Genomic DNA, 19,370 nt, shown 5'->3' on the forward strand with positions numbered 1-19,370 from the left:
AACGTCCCCTCCGGGGCGGAGGAGCCGCGAGCAGCCCCGCTCCTGCTTAGCGCTCATGATTTTTGAGCCAGTCTCACGCGGCTGCACTTGACTCGCAGGCAGCGGCCGCGGGGCGCTGGAAAAGGCTGGAGCCGCTCGCGCTCTCACGGCAGAGGGCGACCCCGGTGACCTGGGCTCCCTCATCCCCAACTCCTGAGAACCCCGCCCTCACTCCCCCCCGGTACCGCCTCAGGAACCCTGCGTTCCTCTTCGGCTATAGAGTCAGCGTAAAACACCGCCCCGCCCGTTAACTCTTTCCAACTGCGCATGCGCACACCCCTTCCTCCTTGAGTATCAACCCTCGCGATGTTGCCAGTTGGAGCTTTGAATCTCAGCTCCTCCTTCAATCTCCGGGATAGGGCGGAACCTGGCGCCACCACGCCCAATCACCGCCCCTTCCGCACGCCGGGGTCTGCCCCCTTGCCTCCACCCTTCTCGCTAATACAGAGTGTTAAGCGCCCGCTTTCACTAGTTTTTGTCGGGGCCAGATTTCCAATCGAGGTACACGGCAGGGGAAACTGCGTCCGGGGCGTGTTAGGGTGAATCCTCAGTAGGACGTCTGTATGCCCCGGAGGATGGTCTGGGTTCTTCCCCGCGCGCGACACTAATCGCCCGCCCGCACACCTTCTTCATCGGACCGAAGGAGACTCACAGTCAGCCAGGGCTCCTGCGGGCAGGCTGGCTGAGGGAGACCAACTCCGGCCGGTAACTTCCACGCAGCCCGCCCGCGTCCCGAGACTTCGCCTCACGTTCGCCGGCGCCGGAGGGGCTGGGACGCTGCCAGGCGTCTCCGGGCATGGGGAGCCGGGTCGCCTGCGGGGAGCATGTGGCTGCTGCCTCCGTCTTCCCCATGTGCTGCCGCTGAGCTGGGAGCCCGGAGCCCCGAGCGGGAGCCTGCCGCCTGGTGAGCAACTAGGGGGAAGCGGGAACCCCCTGCAACGCCCTGACACAGGCCTCCCCCGTCCCACCACGGATCCCGCTTCCCTGAGCCCCAGACCCCCGCGCCGCGACTGGCAGCTCCCCGGCGCCTCCGCATGGCCCTCCCCGAGCGACCCTGGCCCCTCGTCCCTGACACCCTCCTGGCCCCTTGTCTGTGACCCTGGCCCCCAGGCACGGACGTCTCGGCTTTTCATCGCGGGCCGCCGCCACCCGTGACTGGCCCATAATCACTGGCACCCTGCTTCTCCCGACTGACTGGCCTCTATTCACTAACCCCCCCACCCCCCGATTGATCCTTTCTTGAACCTCCCTCCTTCCCAGACTCACCTGCCCCTGATCATTGACCTCCCCCAATTCCTGGATCCTTCCAGTCCACTTCTCTTTGAACCTCCCCCCGGAAGCTCTTTGTCCCCAATTCACCCCACTTCTCCAACCCTTGCCATTCAAATCCACCCCAGAGTGGCCCAGCCACTCCCCCATGTTTTTCCTTTAACCTGACTCCACTCACCACTTCCTCTAATCCTGTCTTCCTTCACTTCCCCCCTTCACTTCCTAAATACCAAATATTCCTTAAACCCATGTTACACCCAAATTTGACCTTATTTCTTCCAAAACCTAGATCCTGTCCCTAATAGCCCCAACCCCAAGAACCTATGCACCAAGCCACTCAACTGGTCCTCCTTCCAAAAATCAATAACCACCACCCACAATCTCTCTGAAAATCAACCCTCCCCCTTACTGAGTTTGATGGAGTGATGCGATTTGCCCATCTCCTGGATTATCGTTTTGGGTGACTGAAGAAATTTTTGCTGCTATTGTTTCATCATTTTACTTTTTTTGCACAAAGATTTTTCTGAATGTCATGAGAGATGAAAGGAAATTTTGGATGTTTGTTTCCACCCTTTGGAAGCTGCAGAAGCAAAGGGGAAATGCACCAGAGGAACTGAGCTCCATCTAATTGAGGAAATCTATTATTTGCCAGATTGCTGATTTCATTGGACTGCTGAAAAGATCAGCACAAAGTTTACATCCAAATTCAGTGAGGAATGAAGGGGGGTTGAAAAAGAAGCTTACAACAAAATCTAGACTTGAAGTTTCCATTGCTTTCCTTTTGACCTGGAAGGGATCACTTCATCTCTCCCCCCCCCCCCCCAGTAATAAGCTATTTTTGTGGAATTCATAACTGGAGAATTAAAGTAGTAGAATGACCTCCCCTGTGGATCCCAAGATTAAACAGGCTTTGCGAAAAAAACCATCAGAAAGGACTCAAGAGGTAATGCATTTTTAATTTGCTTTTCACTTGTTTCTTTGCTTGAGTTTTCCTCTATGTTACTAGACAGATCAGCAGTTCCGTGGTATATTTTTTTCATTTGTGAAAATTGCAGTGCTGACACTCATGGACTGATGCTTTTTTATGAGCAGAAAATATTCCTCCCACTGTGAGTACTTTTTTGTGGGGGGTGCGGAAATAGGGCCTTTCAAACTGAGCAGCATGTAATGCATTTAGGAGACACAGGGCACTTGTGAAATCATGATTTTCAAAATGGATAGCAGAATAATTAATTGGGATAAATAGAGCTTGGGGCTGATGTGCATCATTTAAAAATTATACCTATTTCAGTCTTGCAAAACTGTCATGACAAATTACTAGACCAGACATAATCTACTCACCAACACCATAATGCAGATTTAAAAAAAAAAAAAGTTTTTGTATGCCTATTGAAAAGAAACTTACCCCCGGGAGTGGCAGAGTAGAAATTTGCAGGACTATTTACATTAAAACAGTGAGTTCCAATAAAATGATTAGCTTCTAATCAACCATATTTTGGGGATCAGCACGTTGTAGAAGAGCAGCATTATGGAATGTTAATTTCCACCATGGAATGTATTTTTGACACCTTTTGTTTATTAGTGAGAGATTTGGTTTGTTTGCTTACATTGCTTTTTTGCCTTACTGCAATTACTATGTGATCAACAGTTGAAGAGCAGTATGAAAAGATTCACTTCAGTCCCATGTTCGAATCCTTCTGAGATGGGGAAACATCTGTTCTCCCTTGATACTTCATGGAAAGTGAAATGTCCTGCCTGATCTCTGTGAGCTAATTATCAAAACTACATAAAAAGTACTGATACAGAGATCATTTTAGAAATGTGTTGAGCTGGGACAGTGATTAAAAATAGGATTAATGCATTTTAAAAGACTTGTGTATCCTTCCAATTTTTATATTTACCTTTCATTGAGAGATTTATTCTCCTCTTACTGCCCTCCCCCACCTCCTGCTTCGTGGTGTCAGAATTAATGGTGAGGCACTGTCTGTAAGGGATAGGATGTTTTGTTTGTTTTTTTTTTGGTTAGTCTGCTAGGTCAGTCACTTTTTTTTTCTTGCTCTAATCCTTTGTTGTTCTCCTGCCTTCTTCCATTCACAATTTGCAGCATTAGATGACCTCCATGGATCTGTACTGGGACCAGTGTTCAATATATTCATAAATGACCTGGAAAATGGGTGTACAGTGAGGTGGCAGAGTTTGCAGATTATACAAAATTTCTCAAGATAGTTAAGTCCAAAGCAGACTATGAAAAGTTGCAAAAGGATCTCACAAGACAGGGTGACTGAGCAACAAAATGGTGTATGAAATTCAATGTTGAGAAATGCAAAATAATACATATTGGAAAACATAATCCCAACTATAGCTACAAAATGATGAGGATAACTCCCCAAGTTGTTGCTCAAGAAAGAGATTTTGGAGACTTTTGTAGAGAGTTCTGTGAAAACGTTTGCTCAATGTGCAGGAGTAATCAAAAAAATTAACAATGTTAGGAACTATTATGAAGGGATAGATAAATAAGACAGTAAATATCATAATGCCGCTATCTAAATCCTGAGACACTCACACCTTGAATACTTTGTGCATCTCTGGTCACCCTATCTCAATAAAGACATTATAATTGGAAAAAGGTACAGAGAAGGGCAACAAAAATGATTAAGGATATGGAATAGCTTCCATATAAGGAGAAATTAAAAAGACTGAGACTGTTCAGATTGGAGAAGAGACAACTAAAGGAGGATATGATGGAGGTCTATAAGATTATTAATTGTGTGAAGAAAATGAATAAGGAAGGGTTATTTACCCTTTCATTTAACACAAGAACCAAGGGTCATACAGTGAAATTAATAGGCAGCAAGCTTAAAACAAACTAACGGAAGTACACACTATCAACCTCTGGAACTTGTTTCCAGGGGATGTTGTGAAGGGCAAAACTACAACTGGGTTCAAAAAAGAATTAGATAAGGTCACAGAATATAGGTCCATACCTGGTAATTGGCCAGAATGGTCTGGAATGTAACCCCTTTCTCTGGATGTCTCTGATGCTGGGACTAGTCAACAGGGGATGGATCACTTGATAATCTCTCTGTTCTTTTCATTCCCTTTGAAGCATCTGGCATTGCCCACTGTCAGAAGACAGGGTACTGGGCTAGATTGACCCTTGTTCTGCCCTAGTATGACCATTTTTATGTTTTAGACCTAGTTCTAGCATCCCGGGGCAGGCATCTACATTGAATGGTCCTGTTTACAATAAATGAGTTGATATGCCATGCCGTGTTGCTTCATGGGTTTGTTTCCGGGAGCACTTAATGCTTCAGACTTTTGCTGCAAGGTGTAAATACTATTTTTCTTGCAGTACTAGAGTGAAATATTTGAAATATTATTTTATATTCAGCCCAAGATTTATTTTTTTTTGATACCACTGATTATTACAGAACTCTCTGGGGCAGTGTATAAAAGCATCTTGAATAATGTGTTTCTAAAAACACAAATTTAAACTAACCTAAACATGACATTAATCTTGTTGAATTAAAAGTCATATTCTGTAAGTATGCCAAGGGCCTGATCCTCCTTTTGGGCTGGCCTCTATGGATCCTCATTGATTACAATAGAGCTATGAGCAGGTAAAGGGTTTGGTGGTGTGATTTAAAAAGTAAAAGAAACAAATACCCAACTAGTTAATTTGTCACTGACCTTAATCTTGTAAAGATTTATACACTTGTTTCATAATGGGACTACTCATTCTTAAAGTGTGCTTAAATCTTTGCAAGACTGGGGTCTATGTTCTTTATATTTTTCATGTCCCTCAGCATTGACAATGAAAATCAGTTAAATCTATTTCACTTTCTTAGTGGGATAGTGCTGGTGTTTTGAACAGTACACATTTTTTAAATAACAGATTTCATAGAATTTTTTAAAATTGTTGAAGCACTTCTGTTAGGCTTGATTTTATAAGAACTTGTTTTTCAAAAAAATATTGCTGCCAAATTTAAACTTGATAGGGTTTTTAGTCAATATTTTTTAAAAAAATCGAAGTTACAGTGTAACTATTTCTCTCTTAGGCCCAGAATTTGAAATTAAATGCATTGTCTGCCTGCCCACATTGCAGGATTGAAGCCTCATTTGTTAGCACCTAATCTCCTGTATCATAAGTGGTATTACTGATACAGAAAAATCTCTTTGGAAAACTCATATCTAACAGACAACAAATCTGCTTGTTAATTTTCATGCCTGAGTGGCTTTACTATCCAAATTAAGATAATTAGCAATTTTGCCATAGAGTTACTGTTCTTATATTTTTGTGAATAGAAAAACATTTTTTACTGTTTTTAGTGAAGTGTATATAACTTACTCTACTTCAAGAACTTATTGTTGTTATGATGATGTCGCATAGTAGAGACATATTGTGTTCAACTCATGATCAAGGTTTTCATTCCTGATAGTGCGAATTCTTGTGACTGTAAATCTCTGTGCTGGAACAAGATTTTATTCTTGTGGTAACATTCCAATTCTTGTTAATTGTCTAATATACGTCACTTGTGTACTAACATGTAGACACTTGATTCCTGTTTCAGTAGGTACTTTATAAATTCATATTTTTAATTTCCTTGTGAAAAACATTATAATCTGCTTTTGAGAGATCAAATTAGTAATTATTTTGATGATCTGCTGGAGATACTTTGTATTGGTGGTTCTGTTATACTAAGGTATTCTTTTCTCTCCTCTCTTTCTCATGCTTGTATTGCCAACCTAAACATAGTATGGACCACTTATCCCATATTCATGTCAATATTTGCATGTATGAAGCAAAGCAGGCTGCTGCTTTTTCTGTCTTGTGGAAAATCTTTTAAAAATCTATTCCTAGATTTACTTTACTGAACATGAGATATTACTTGGAACCTTGTTTTAGCCTATGTTTTGACTAAGATGGGAAAGTTATGTGACCAAGAGTGATCCGTCACTGAGTTGTCACGGAATGATTAAGCACAGAAGCTTATTTGCATTGTGACACAGTTTATTGTCATGGGGACAGATATTCAGTTTGATTTGTTATTGAAACCATCTTGCCCCTGATACCTGACAGTTCATTGACAAAGCCTTGTCTGTAATAGACAAACATTTACTTTACAGTATTTTAAATAAATATAAAAACTTTAATGTTCTGAAATATGAGTATATAAAAGAACTTGAGGGAAGGATTTGCTGTTCTTCTAATACTCGAGGCAAGGTGATCTTGCTGATAGCTTGGTGTTAAATAGGGGAATGTTTATACATGTAGAACCCTTAACTTTTACAACCAGAGGAGATTGTATTTGGTGTACTTTCCTATAGTGCCTTAGCTCTTCAATGTAACATATATGTATATATTTTACATGTGTTACTAATGTATATATTGAACAGTGTGGTTTGAGGATATTTTAAATGAAGGAATTGTCATTTGTTCAAACAAATTGAGGTTATGTGAGTGTTTTTACATTAATGTAAGGAGCATCATTAAAGGTCTCTTACTTGTTTGAGTCCCTGAATACCTTGTCTGATCCATACAAAAGCTGTGGTGATGGTGTTGTGTAGATGGAGAGTTGCTTAATGGCTAAAGATAATGTCTGAGCTGGCAGGATAAAATATTAACTTAAATATGAGGTGACTTATGCTAATAGCCTTCCTTGCTCTCACTGTCTTCTTTCCAATGGATCTTGTTCCCTCTTTTTGCACAGATTCTTGGATGACTTTGTTCTTGTTATGGATTTCTCTATAATGGCAGATTGGTCTTAATTTGCCTTTGGAGATTTAGACTAGTTTTGTAATTTAAAAGCATGTGATATGACTCCTTTTGTACTATGTTCTGTTTCAGTATTTTTTTTTTTTTTTTTTTTTTTTTTTTTTTGAGGCGAGGTTGATATTAGTACTCCTATTATTTGGAAACAAACCCTGTTTTTCTTCTTCTTCTTCCCTCCCCCCCCCCTTTTTTTTTTTTTTTTTTTTTTTTTTTTTTTTAAGACCATGGAAGGAAAAAAATCACACTGTAATCTGCTCATAAGAAATATTTTTGCATTAATCTGAATCATGTACAGCATACCCAGATACTTTAGTGTACCCAGACACTACAGTGATGGGCACTATAAAATGGCTGTAATAAATAAATAAATATAAATTACTGCTGGCAGCATAACAGAGACTCTGTTGTACTGCAGCACAGCTGAGACAAATAGAGAACATCTGCTTCTTGTTTCTAGAAATAACTGGTATTTTAAAGTAGTTTTTTCATGCCTCTATTAATTTTTGGTAAGCTCAGGAGGTGAAATATGGGAGTAGTATTTGTTAAAATCCATTTTTTTAGTACTTTATTTGAAAGCTATATGGCTATACTGCGGTTAACAGGGTATATGTTAAAAAGCTATTTAATATCTGAATCTCTGCAAATAGTATTGGACATTCACAAATGTCTTAAAACTAAAAAGAAACCTTTTGTGTTAACTTAAATTACAGATTCTGGTTTGTATTTAATAAAAATTCTAATGTTAGTATCTGGGCCTCATGAGGGAAATGTGATTCCTGACTTTTATTTATTTATTTATTTATTACTCTTATGTCTTGCTTTGCCCTCTTCTTGTTAGAGCATGATGTGCCAATTCTAATCTGTCTTTTTAAAACCTTTTTTATGGAAATGAGAATTTTGGTCTCAAACTGAAAGAAGGGTGGTAGTAATTTAGTGCAAAAATATCTCACTTCTGGATGCAACATATTGTAGCTGTGATATTTTGGTAGTCTTAATCATAGAAGCTGGCATTTAAAATATATTTTGGGAACCTACTACAAAGGTAAACTTGCCATATCAGGAGGTAGCTAGTCCCCACACAAGTAGTAATATGACCAGTTCTGAATCCTGAACCTGCAGATACTCAGGTACACGCTTATCAATGGGACTACTCATAGTACCCAAAGTTAAGCACATGCCTAAGGGTTTGTCTACACAGGGAAATTGACTAGCACAGGTATAGTAAGAATAACTGTTACATGTGGTCACTATAACTGGAATCTTTACACTGCTTTGAAAGGTTATTCCCTTATAACTACGCTACTCAATTTCCTGGTATAGACAAGCTGAATTTCTTGACATATCTGCTCCCCCCCACCATCCAGCCTGTTTCTTGAGGCTGAGAGCTGAGTCCATGATTTGGCCCACTAGAAGTTACTGCACAAAATTCTGACACAACATTTTTTTTTTAATGCTTCTTTAACATCTTTCTGGCTGGTACACTTTATAATCAATATTAACCCAAATTTAACACTGAAATTGATGAAGATGCATCCTTCTTTTCATTACACTCTCTATTAAGAAAAACCTTTAAAATGCCAAACTCTCTCTCTGTCTCTATACACTTCATTATGTTGGGAGTGTTTAAATTCAAAATGATTTTATGTTTAATTGGCTTTTAACTTGAAAGCCTATGAGCCTGCAACCAAAAGGTTTCATAACTAATACAAATTAACAGCACTGACTGCAGTTTTCCAGAGATTAAATCTGTTCAGACGGATATCCATTTGGTAACTTCCAAGGCTGCATACTTGGACCTTTGAAAACAAATTTTGTAATCAATGTATAGCTTATCAGTAATTCAAGAAAGAGATTGCTAACAGGGAGTGATATATTGACAGTTTGCTATTAATAAATACCTGGCAGCATAGTTTTATACCATGAACAGATTATCAGAGCAGAGAATGGCAATAATTGATCTTTGGAGTCACACAGACGTAAGCACTACTGCTCATATCTAGTCTTGAAATAATAAATACTTTTATCTTTTTCTGAGGGATGTTAGTAAAACATGAGGAGTGTAGCCCTGAGAAAAGCCTAGAAAGCAGAGCTTTTAGGGCTGAGTGCTGCCTTGAAGGGGCTTACATCAGTGAGAAAAGAAGCTCTTATTATTTGATTCCTGCTTGTGTTCAGAGAAACAGAACTGTGATGGGGCTTTCCACCATCCCAATCAGGAGAAGGCTAATGAGCATCTTTGGCACTAAATAGGTACACCTGCAGAGCCTGCTCTGCATAGAAGAAACAAGCTTAAAAGGGAGAACTTGTTACAGGAAGGAGTGGCAACTAGTCAGAATACTGCTGTGCCTCAGAGTTAGCTGACTCTTGCAACAGAGTTGCTGAGAGGAAGACAGCTTGTAAACTTCCACCGCCCACAAGGACTCACCAGACCAGATTCAAGCTGATCTCCGGAGGGAAGAATTGAAGATAAACTCTGACCCATTGTTTAGCTGTATTAACCATATGTAACCACCATAAATAAGCCAGACCCCTATCAATGCTCTTAAATGAAAACTCAGAGACTGAACATTCCCTTAATTGGAAAATCCCAATGCCTGTGAATTCAGAAAGACTAGAGAAAGTTTGCCAAAGGGAAAAAGGACTTTGGAAGAGAAGCTGAAGGGGTTTGTACATTCTTCTGAAATAAACATAATTGCGTCAAAGGAACACCTGAGCTCATGACCAATTTCTCCTCATTGGAATAACTTACAAGATCCTGAATCTATGGTGAAATGCATGAGTCAGAAGGGGTAACAGTATTATCTCCATGCTATGTCATGGGAGAAATAAAAGCAGAAAATTCAAATGTTTTACTCAAGGTGACATGGTGATCTAGTAGCTGAATTTTGGGAAAAAAGCTTGGGAGTTCCTGTGCTTTGTCCACTATGCAGTTGCTCTGTATTCTGAATGTAAGTAGAAAAACTAACATTAATGCCAACTCTGAAAAAGAACAAATTCCTTAGCACCCTTAAATTCCTAGATTTATTGTATCAAATTACCATTGGTACAATATACAACTGTAGGTGTCAGGTTTAGGAGCAGTCTAGTAAACGAGCTCAGGATGATCGTATGAAGAGAGAACTGAGACTGTCTTGGCACATCTTGAAATTAGTGACTGACAAAGCTTTTAAGGCTTGCCATGGGGAGACTTAGGTATATGGGGAAAACATTGTTGGCTACTGAATGGGACACCTCTGGGAATTTAATGATACACAGTCAGCGTCTGGCTTTAACCAATAAAATCAAAGAGATTCTTCCTTAGCTTCATTTTCTCTTGCTCTGTCTCAACTAAATACAGTAAGGGAATTTAATGCCCATAAGTAGTGCTACATTGGCAACCCTAGAGGCTGAAGTATAGTCTAATAGTCAATAGGACATTAGACGGGCTCAGGAAACCAGATGCTGTTCCTGCCTCTGCCACTAACCTGATATATTACAACTTGACTTGTCTGTGCCTCTGTTTTTCCTCCTGTCCTAATCCTAATTCATTTGTAAGATCTTTGGGTAAGCAATTCTCTCTTGCCATGTGTTTGTACAGTTGCCTAGCACAAAGGGGCCCCAATCTCAGCTTGGGCCTCTAGATGCTACTGTAGTATAAATAATTAAGTGGCACATCATGGACAGTGCAATTGCCTTTCCAATATTCCTCACAGCAGTTCAGTTTCCATGGCCCATTCATTCCATGAGTTTTCTGAGATGGCCAGCAAAGGTGCTCATTATGGTGGATTATGTGACTCTTGTCCATTAGAATTTCTAGGATAAAATAGGGAGACCATTTTGTGAATATTGGTTAGCAGTGGCTTTTGTTTAGTGTCCAGAATTAGACACTAAACAAAAATGTTTGGAATTCAAAACTGACTCCATACTGCATTACCAGTTGCTTGATCCATCCAATATCGTGATTTCCCCTCCTCCCCCACCTTAAGCTGATCTCTGGATTTGAAAATCATCTCTATACTTGACATGTATTAAAATGTTCTTCCTTTTGCATTCTTACTTTGGAAAGACTGATGGAATAACACTTTCTGAAGGACACACTAGAATAGTATGCAAAGCTGAGAATGACTATTCAAGTACTGTATATGCTCAATTGCCTTTTACTCAGTTTAAAGTATGAAAATGTCTTTTTTCATGTTCCAGTCCAAAAGCTCTAAAGAATAATTGTTAAATAGGGCCTTTTTCTATTTATCTGTAACAAAGTATTTGAAATTATTAATATCAGCACTAATTACACTTAGTCACCTATTATTTATAAGTGAAACTATTTTAAAATCAACTGAAGTGTAATTGAGCTTAGAACATACTGTATGTTATGTTTAACCCACAATTAAAGTTTGTCTTCAAATACAAAATTTGTAATGGCTTGATGATGGAACTTTAACTACGATAGTGATCGCTATATTTTGCGACATTGACTGTTCACTGAGCACTATTTTTGAATGAATAGTTTGGAAGGCTTCCTAACATTCACCATTGGATTAATTTAGTTCAGAGACATACGCCTGTAATATTTTTGTGAGTCTTGGACAAGTACAATATTCATAAATGTAAGTGTGTATTTTGGCTGTTCTTCTGCTGTGGCCTGCATGGAAATATCTACAGGGTTTTTTGCTTGTGATTCACAGAAGTAGGGAATACTCCAGTTCTCTCTCTTTTTTTTCTGTTTAGGCTCCTGTACCATAAACTGTTCAAAACATGAGATCTCTATGTCCGTGCAGTCCCACTGACTTTAGTTGGGCTTTATTCAGGTATACAGTTCCACCTTTATAGAACAGCTTGCAGGATTGGGGGCTTTAGTTGTTTAAGTACTGTAAACTTAGTGGTTTAGGGAACTGTCATGGACAAGTACATGTTGTTTAATTTTCAGTTGTCTACCAAAGTTATTTTCTATATTAGCACCTTAAACAAGTATGAGTAAGCAGTATTGAGAATTTTGAAGCTGCTACATGAAGCATGCCCCAAGATTGTTTTAAAAATACATATTGCACAAGTCTCCATGTGAACTTCTTCCATTTAGAAGCTGTTTTTAAACAAAATTCAGAGATTGGAGAAGGGAAGAGGCAACTTAAATAGAAATAGTGTGCTTTTTAAAAACAATGTTCTTAAATTAAAAAAAAAAAAGAAACTCCTACAGTGGTGTGAACCCAAACTATAAAATGTGTGTGAAAACCAGAGGAAAAACTGCCCACTTCCAGCTTGAAAGTGTAAGTGCTGAAATGCCAAAAGTAAACCAGTACCATAAACTCTTAAAGTAAATTAGACTTTCAGCAGTCTTTATCTATAACCGAAGTTGGTACTGGTAACACAAGAACGCTGCTTAGAGAATTCTCATCGTCACAGTTCTGGGAGTTTTCCCATCCCCGTTGCAACAGAATCCTGAACAAGACTTATTTATTGGTTAGAAACTTAGCTTTTCTTTCCAGGAAAATTGAATTCCTTCAAAAATAACTTTTCATGATTGTTGAGATGTTGTGATGTATTAACATGCAGTCCTTACAGAATCACAAAAGCATCTCAAACTTCTCTTCAGTTGCATTTCCATGATTCTTCCTCACATGGATTCCTGCTTTTTTGCCTACTAGGATTCAGAGGCAATTCTACAGCTATCAGTCATGGCCCCACAGAAGGCACAAGAATTTGTGTAAACTAAACAAATGTGAACACAGGGTCAGAATTGGTGGGTTTTTAACTTTTTTCTTTTGATGTTGCAGCATAGAATTTCTTTACCTTTTGCCCACAAACCAGCAGAAAAATAGAGATAATACTTCCACCACTGTGATAAATGCTCTTTGATTTTATACATAGGATCTGAAAGCGCTATTTTATCTTCTAGAAGAGTAGAGACTTGTCAGACTCTGTAGATGACCCATAGGAGAAGTCGAATTCCCTTTACATTTGCAGCTCACTCCACAGTGTCAGCTAGAATGAGTTGGTGAGCATGCCTCTCAGCATCCTACTCCCTCTGCTCCTCTCACATCACCATTACACTGATTCCTTCATGCACTGGAAAGCCTGCAGGTATACAGGATTGTTTGTGTGAGAAGGCCTCAAATTACTGTGCATTAGTAACTCTAACAACAGCAGTGTGTGTGTGTGTATTATTTGTAGCATTTTCAGGATTGATACTTCGTGAGTCACTAAGCTACAGAAGACAAGGTAAAAAGCATTGTATTCTTCCATGCTTGCTTCTCCGCTGAACATAATTTCCAAGTATGATTCATTAAAATTAGATGGTGAGTAATTATGTGGTTTGATCACAGGAAATAAGTGGACAGATTGCTGCATGCATAGTCTTGTAGCTTTTAATGCCCAAAAAGTTTCTGCCTTAGTGTTCTTTAAGGTATATATTCTGTTGAGTGCCAACAAAATAATGTGTAGATAAATTAAATTTTTTTAAATAAGCAAGTGTGAGAAGAAGCAATATTAATAAAAATGACTAGTGTGAGAAGTGTTGCAAGTTAGCCACTCTCACTGCTTCCAGCAGTTCTACATCCAATCTGTAATGGAATTCAAGAGTTTGTATTTTAAACTATAGTCTATTGTGGTTTTTTACTTATGAAAGAAATATCTAATTCATTGCATTGCCTGATTCCATTTTTGCACAGTGAGGAAATTTGCTTAAAGCAAAAGTTAGTTTATTTTTTACAGACAAAACTCTGTAAATTTTAAGCTCCAATTTCAATAGGCAATCAGTGAAAAATTACTCTGACCCCAGGTAACACCACTGCAACTAGGTTTGCATGACTTACTGGTTTTTTTTAGATTTTTATCTGGAAGGTGCCCATAAATACATTATAGATTTGTGTGGAAATCTCCTCTCTTTGTTCTAGATTGAGTCTCTCACATGCCGTAAAATTGATTAAAAACTATGTATCAATGGGATGCATTTGCTTTCTTTAAAATTAATATTAGTATCATTGAACCTGGTGGAAAATGGTTGTGTAGCTGTGCAAAAAAACTTGAAAACATAAGTGATTTCCTGCTGAAGCATACTGATGCAAAATTTCATTTTTTGAAGGTATTACTATGGTTTTCTATGTAAATAGTCTTATATTTAAGTTGTGATTTGATAACTTTATGAAAGCCTTTTTAAACAGCAGAAGTGCAATGCAGCATTTACTTTTCAAAGTGTTGGAGCATGCGTGCACTTGGTATAGAGTTTGAGTATTTCCATTGTAAATGAGGATTTGCCTTGATATTGTTTGATATATATATATATATATATATTTTTTTTTTGGATGATCATTTACTTTCTAATGAGCAGTTGTTGTAATGTATTCAAGGCAATTTCCCTTTGTTTCTAAACATAAACAGTATGATGATTTTTCTAAATCTATTCAAGAGTAGTTGCCAAGATTGCTGTGCATAGTGTGAGATAATTGACAGACTCCAGAATTCTTGAAATATGTTTTACAGTTTTTAAATCTGACACTTCTGTGCAGATGAACCTTTCATTTGACAGAAGTTGTCCCTTCTGCTAGAAGGTGGTGGTTCAGTTTTTTTTAAACTCTATTTTTATCTTTTTTGTATTAGCACATTAGAGTATGTCTATTATATTTCTAAGTTAACAGGTATAGTTTCTTTTAGAAACCGGAAAGTTGGATATATTTGATATACATAGGTGTTCCAAAAAACAAATATTAAACTAAATACATTGGTTTAATGAAAATCTTTACAACCTCACTTGGATTCTTAATCATTTTGTCATAAACTACTCTTGAATGTCAGAGTTCCAAATAATTCTATAGCCTTTTGGCCCCTTCAGCTCCCAACCTTCTCCCAAGCTAGGTTCTAAACGTACAGCAGTGAGATATTGCATTACAGCCCTGGTTTCTGGCTGGAAGGTTTACTGGTGAGGCACTGCCTTTTTGGCTTTTGAGAGGCAGAAGGTGTATGTGAAGAACTTTAAACCCTTTCTCCTATATGGCAGCAGGTAAAGTCTATTGCTATAAGAAATCTAGTCCTACCCTGGCTTCTAGTTACTCTTCTTGAAGAGTGAAAATCCAGGATAACTTCTGACTTCTTAAATTGTTTATGGTACTTTATTTTATCATATTTATAGTACTCTATGGCACCATCACTTATGGAAACGATCAGGTCACAAATGCAACAGCCAGGCTTCCAAGGTAGAGAAAAAGAAATCATTTGTTACATTTTTAAAATTTCTGTTAAAAATTAATTCAGACTTTATTTACATTTTGCTATTTCTTTATTTCCCAATTTATAGTCTTAAATTGCTGGATGCTTTTTGGTTAGTTTACTAATTGTGAGTAGAATTTCAAATATTACATAGTGTTTTTTAGTTAGAAATTTCTTTGCAGAAATGTTAACCTATACTGCAAAAGATAAGTCAAAGGCTTCATGAACAACCATACTAAGAGAACATTGTGGAGACATGGAAGTTGTAGAAAAAGGGTAGGGGAAGGTGTGATAGAGGTGAGCGTGAATGTCAAATACTCTTGGCATTTGGATCTGTTGCCAAATGAAAGGAACTGTCGTCTTTTTTTTTTTTGTCCCGTCCTTGTCTCTGAAGTCTGAACAGAGATTTGGTGTTGGGGAGGGGGTTAATTCCTCACAGAAAAGTGGAATCACAGTCCCTTTATGTATTCTGAATAAAAATGTATTATAAATTTATCACTGTTTTTTAATAAAGGAAATATTTCCTTATTTATGTAGTACAGGGGTGGGCAAACTTTCTGGCCTGAGGGCCACATCTGGGTGAGGAAATTGCATGCAGGGCCATGAATGTACAGCTGGGGTTGAGGTGTGGTGTGCAGGAAGGGGCTCAGGGCAAGGGTTTGGGGCGCAGGAGGGATGTGAGGTGTACAAGTGGGCTCAGACAGGGGGTTAGGGTTTAGGTGGTGTGGCAGGGGGCTCAGCAGGGGGTTATGGTGTAGGAGGGGTGTGGCAGGGGGTTGTGGTGCAGCAGGGGGCTCAGGGCAGGGGGTTAAGGTGAGCAGGGTTGCAGCAGGAGTCTCAGGACAGGGGGTTGGGGTGTGGGATGCAGGAGGGGTTCAGGATGCGGGCTCTGGCCTGGCGCTGCTTACCTGGAGCGGCTCCGGGGTGGCAGCGGGGCTTAGGTGGGCTCCCTGCTCCGGGGTGGCAGCGGGGCTAAGGCGACCTCCCTGCTTGCCCTGGCCCCGCACTGCTCCTGGAGGCGGCCGGCACCATGTCCCTGCAGCCCCTGGAGGTTGGGGGGTGGCAGAGGGCTCCGCGCACTGCCCTTGCCTGCGGGTACCTCCCCCGAAGCTCCCATTGGCTACGGGTTCCCTGGGGCCGCAGGGATGTGGTGCCGGACGCTTCCAGCAGCGGCACGGGACCTGCGGTGCCATAGGAGTAACAATCCTGCAGGCCAGATCCAAAGCCCTGACAGGTTGGATCTGCCCCGTAGGCCGTAGTTTGTCCACCTCTGATGTTGTAGATCAAAATATCTTTTTAAATAGGCTGTGTGTATAGGAGAGAAACAATTTTTCCATAACATCTATTTTTAACAAATCTGTTTCATAGGCTCCTAATAGTGGGTGTAAGGATGGTCTCAGTGTCAACTTTTACTACAACTAAAGAGAGACAACAGGATGTGATGTCATAAGAAATGTTATGTTTCTATTACAGTGCTCCCCAAGAAGTAGAGTTCTGCCAGGCATATTCTAAGAAAAAATAAATTGGTGGTTAACCCAAAGCTGTTCTTAGAGCATTTATCTGCATAGATTCTAGTGTGGATATATGCACCCCATGTGCATGAACACAGAATCTTTTAGCCAGTGCCATCCATTGGGGCTGTGCATATGCCCTGTATGTTCTCATGCCTCCCTCCAGAGGGTATAAAGAACAGAACAGCCCAGCTGCCACCTGTTTCATTCTTGCCTCCCTTGGCAGTATAGAACTACACAGCATCCATTTGCTTCCCTGTTCAATGTTAGATTAGGTTTAGGCTTTAGTTAAATAGTTTTATAGTTAATAAGTTTCATGTAGTGCTTGTTGGCAAAAGCTTAAATTTTGTTTGTTTCCTTTGGTACCGAGCTGCATATCTGATATGCATCCTCCTGAGCAATCTGCTGCTGCTTCAGAAGTGATTGTCTGCAGAAGTTGTAAAAGTACCTTGTATTGGAATAGGAACTGATACAGAGGAAAACAGCACTGTGCCATGTGGAAACAATGGTTGGTTGTTTTGGGGGCATTCTTCCAACAAATCACCTGAGATGCTGATATGGTCTTTCAACCGTGTTCCTGACTAGGCATTGAGATCGATCAGGACAAATGTTTTCACTCCTACTCCATTAATTGTATTTATAGGTGCAAAATTGGACTCTGTGTCAGCCAAAATCGACCTTCATCAAAAGATTTTGCATTTCAAAAATTTACACTTGGCCAAAACTTTGAGTCTGTCTCACTTTAGTAGATCACATAGCAGCTTGTATTTGAGACTCCACATGCCAGGCTACTATTCCTAGAGACCTGCACAGATTCAAAATTTGTATCCGTATCTGATCCGTTATCTGCAAGCATGGATGCAGATATCCGTTGATATAAAGCGGATAGCTGCAGATTTGCAGAGCTTTACCTATTCCTACTTGATATTCTCCTATTTATACATCCAATAACTGCATTAACCCTTTTGGCCACAGCATTGCACTGGGAACTCGTGTTCATCTTATCGCATGACATCCAAGTGTTTTGTTTTGTTTTCTTTTTTTTCCCCTCAGAGTCATTGCTTCCCAGGATAATGAGTACGACCTGCATTTTTTTCTTCCTAGATGTTTGATCTTACATCTAGCTATACTGAAACACATGTTTGCTTGCACCTAGTTAACCAGGAGATTGTTATAGAGCAATCAGTGACTTGTTCTCTTCATTATTTACTAGTCCCCCAGTTTTGGTGTTGTCTGCAAACTTTATCAGTAATGATTTTGTTTTCTTTCAGGTCGTTGATTAAAAAATGGTAAAAAGTGTAGCGCTAAGAACTGATTTCTGCAATATGGGAAAGGAGCACATCTGCTCCATGATGATTCCCTATTTACAATTGCATTTTGAGATCTACAGTTAGCCAGTTTTTAATCCATTGAAAGTGTGCCATGTGGATTTTGTATTGTTTTGTTCTAGTTTCTTAATCAAAATGTCATGTAGTACCATGATTTATAGAAGTACATCAGTGTTGTTTATCTTTATCAATCAAACTTGATATTTTTGATTAAATTACCATTTAGTTCGACAAAAGATATTTTCCAAAAGCCCATATTAATTGGCATTAACTGTATAATCCTCCTTTAATTCTTTACTAGTTGAGTAAAGATCTACTCTATTTTATCAGCAGTTCCATTATTTTGCCTAGGATTGGTATTAGGCTTATAGGCCTATAATTAACAGAGTCATCCTGTTTTACCCTTTGTAAATACTGGCACACGCTATCTTTCTTCCAGGCTTCTGAAACTTTCCAGTGTTCAAACACTTGTTGAAAATGAACATTAATGGTCCAGAGAGCTCTTCAGCCATTTCTTTTAAAACGCAAGGATACAAGTTATCTGGACCTGCTGATTTAAACATGTCTAATTTTAGTAGCTGCTGTTTAACATCTTCCTGAGTTACTAGTGGAATGGAGAGTATTTAATCATTCTTTGGTATGAATAAATCATCTGGCTCTTTCTCAAATAGGAACAGAAATATATTGAATACTTCTGCATTATTATTGACAGTCCTGAAATTTCAATCTAGTAATGGATCAATACCATTGTTAGCTTTCTTTCTTGATTGTGGCTTGTTTGGGATCAAATAAAAGGCTTTTAAATAGTTCCCAATTCTCAGTCAAGTTTTTCTGTTTAAAATCTTTCTTCTAGCTGATTTGGGTCAAATCATGATCACTTGCACCTCAGCAACCACTAACTTCTTTCTGTGATCAGTTGCACTTTCAGTCAGGTTGAGGTCATTCCCCTATCTTGGATACAACACTTCTTGAGTTAGAAAATTATCATCTATAATTGTTTGGCATTTCCAAGAGTGTTTTAGTATTAGTGGCACATTGTGGAAATTTCATATCTCATATTGAAGGTCCCCAATGATTATTTTCTTTTACTTACAAGTGAGGTAAGTGCTTAAGGAGACTATCAACCTGTTCTTTGGCATAGTTTGGTGATGTGCAACGGGTATGAACTAGAATGTCATCTTGTGCTTTCAACATTGGTCCATAAGCATTAAAGAGCACTTATTTCTGAGCTCTGTGACTTGGAGACTGATGATGCTATTTTTGACAGAGTACCAC

General features: G+C 39.3%; 1 protein-coding gene across 11 annotated transcripts in view; it reads left to right on the forward strand.

Moving 5' to 3' along the window:
- Positions 1-523: 523 nt before the first annotated feature.
- RAPGEF6 (Rap guanine nucleotide exchange factor 6) overlaps positions 524-19,370 on the forward strand; it is a 245,444-nt gene continuing 226,597 nt past the window's right edge. For 5 of the 11 annotated variants that reach the window (XM_075068129.1, XM_032769146.2, XM_032769145.2 and 2 more), the window contains exon 1: positions 525-2,251. In XM_075068129.1, the coding sequence (XP_074924230.1) occupies positions 2,183-2,251 (69 nt within the window). In that variant the 5' untranslated portion in view covers positions 525-2,182. Of the gene's footprint in view, positions 2,252-19,370 lie in introns of all 11 variants that reach the window. The other 6 variants (XM_032769149.2, XM_032769151.2, XM_032769152.2 and 3 more) reach the window with 3 other exon arrangements.

This window comes from Chelonoidis abingdonii, chromosome 7 (genome assembly GCF_003597395.2).
Source record: "Chelonoidis abingdonii isolate Lonesome George chromosome 7, CheloAbing_2.0, whole genome shotgun sequence".
Taxonomy (NCBI): Eukaryota; Metazoa; Chordata; order Testudines; family Testudinidae; genus Chelonoidis; species Chelonoidis abingdonii.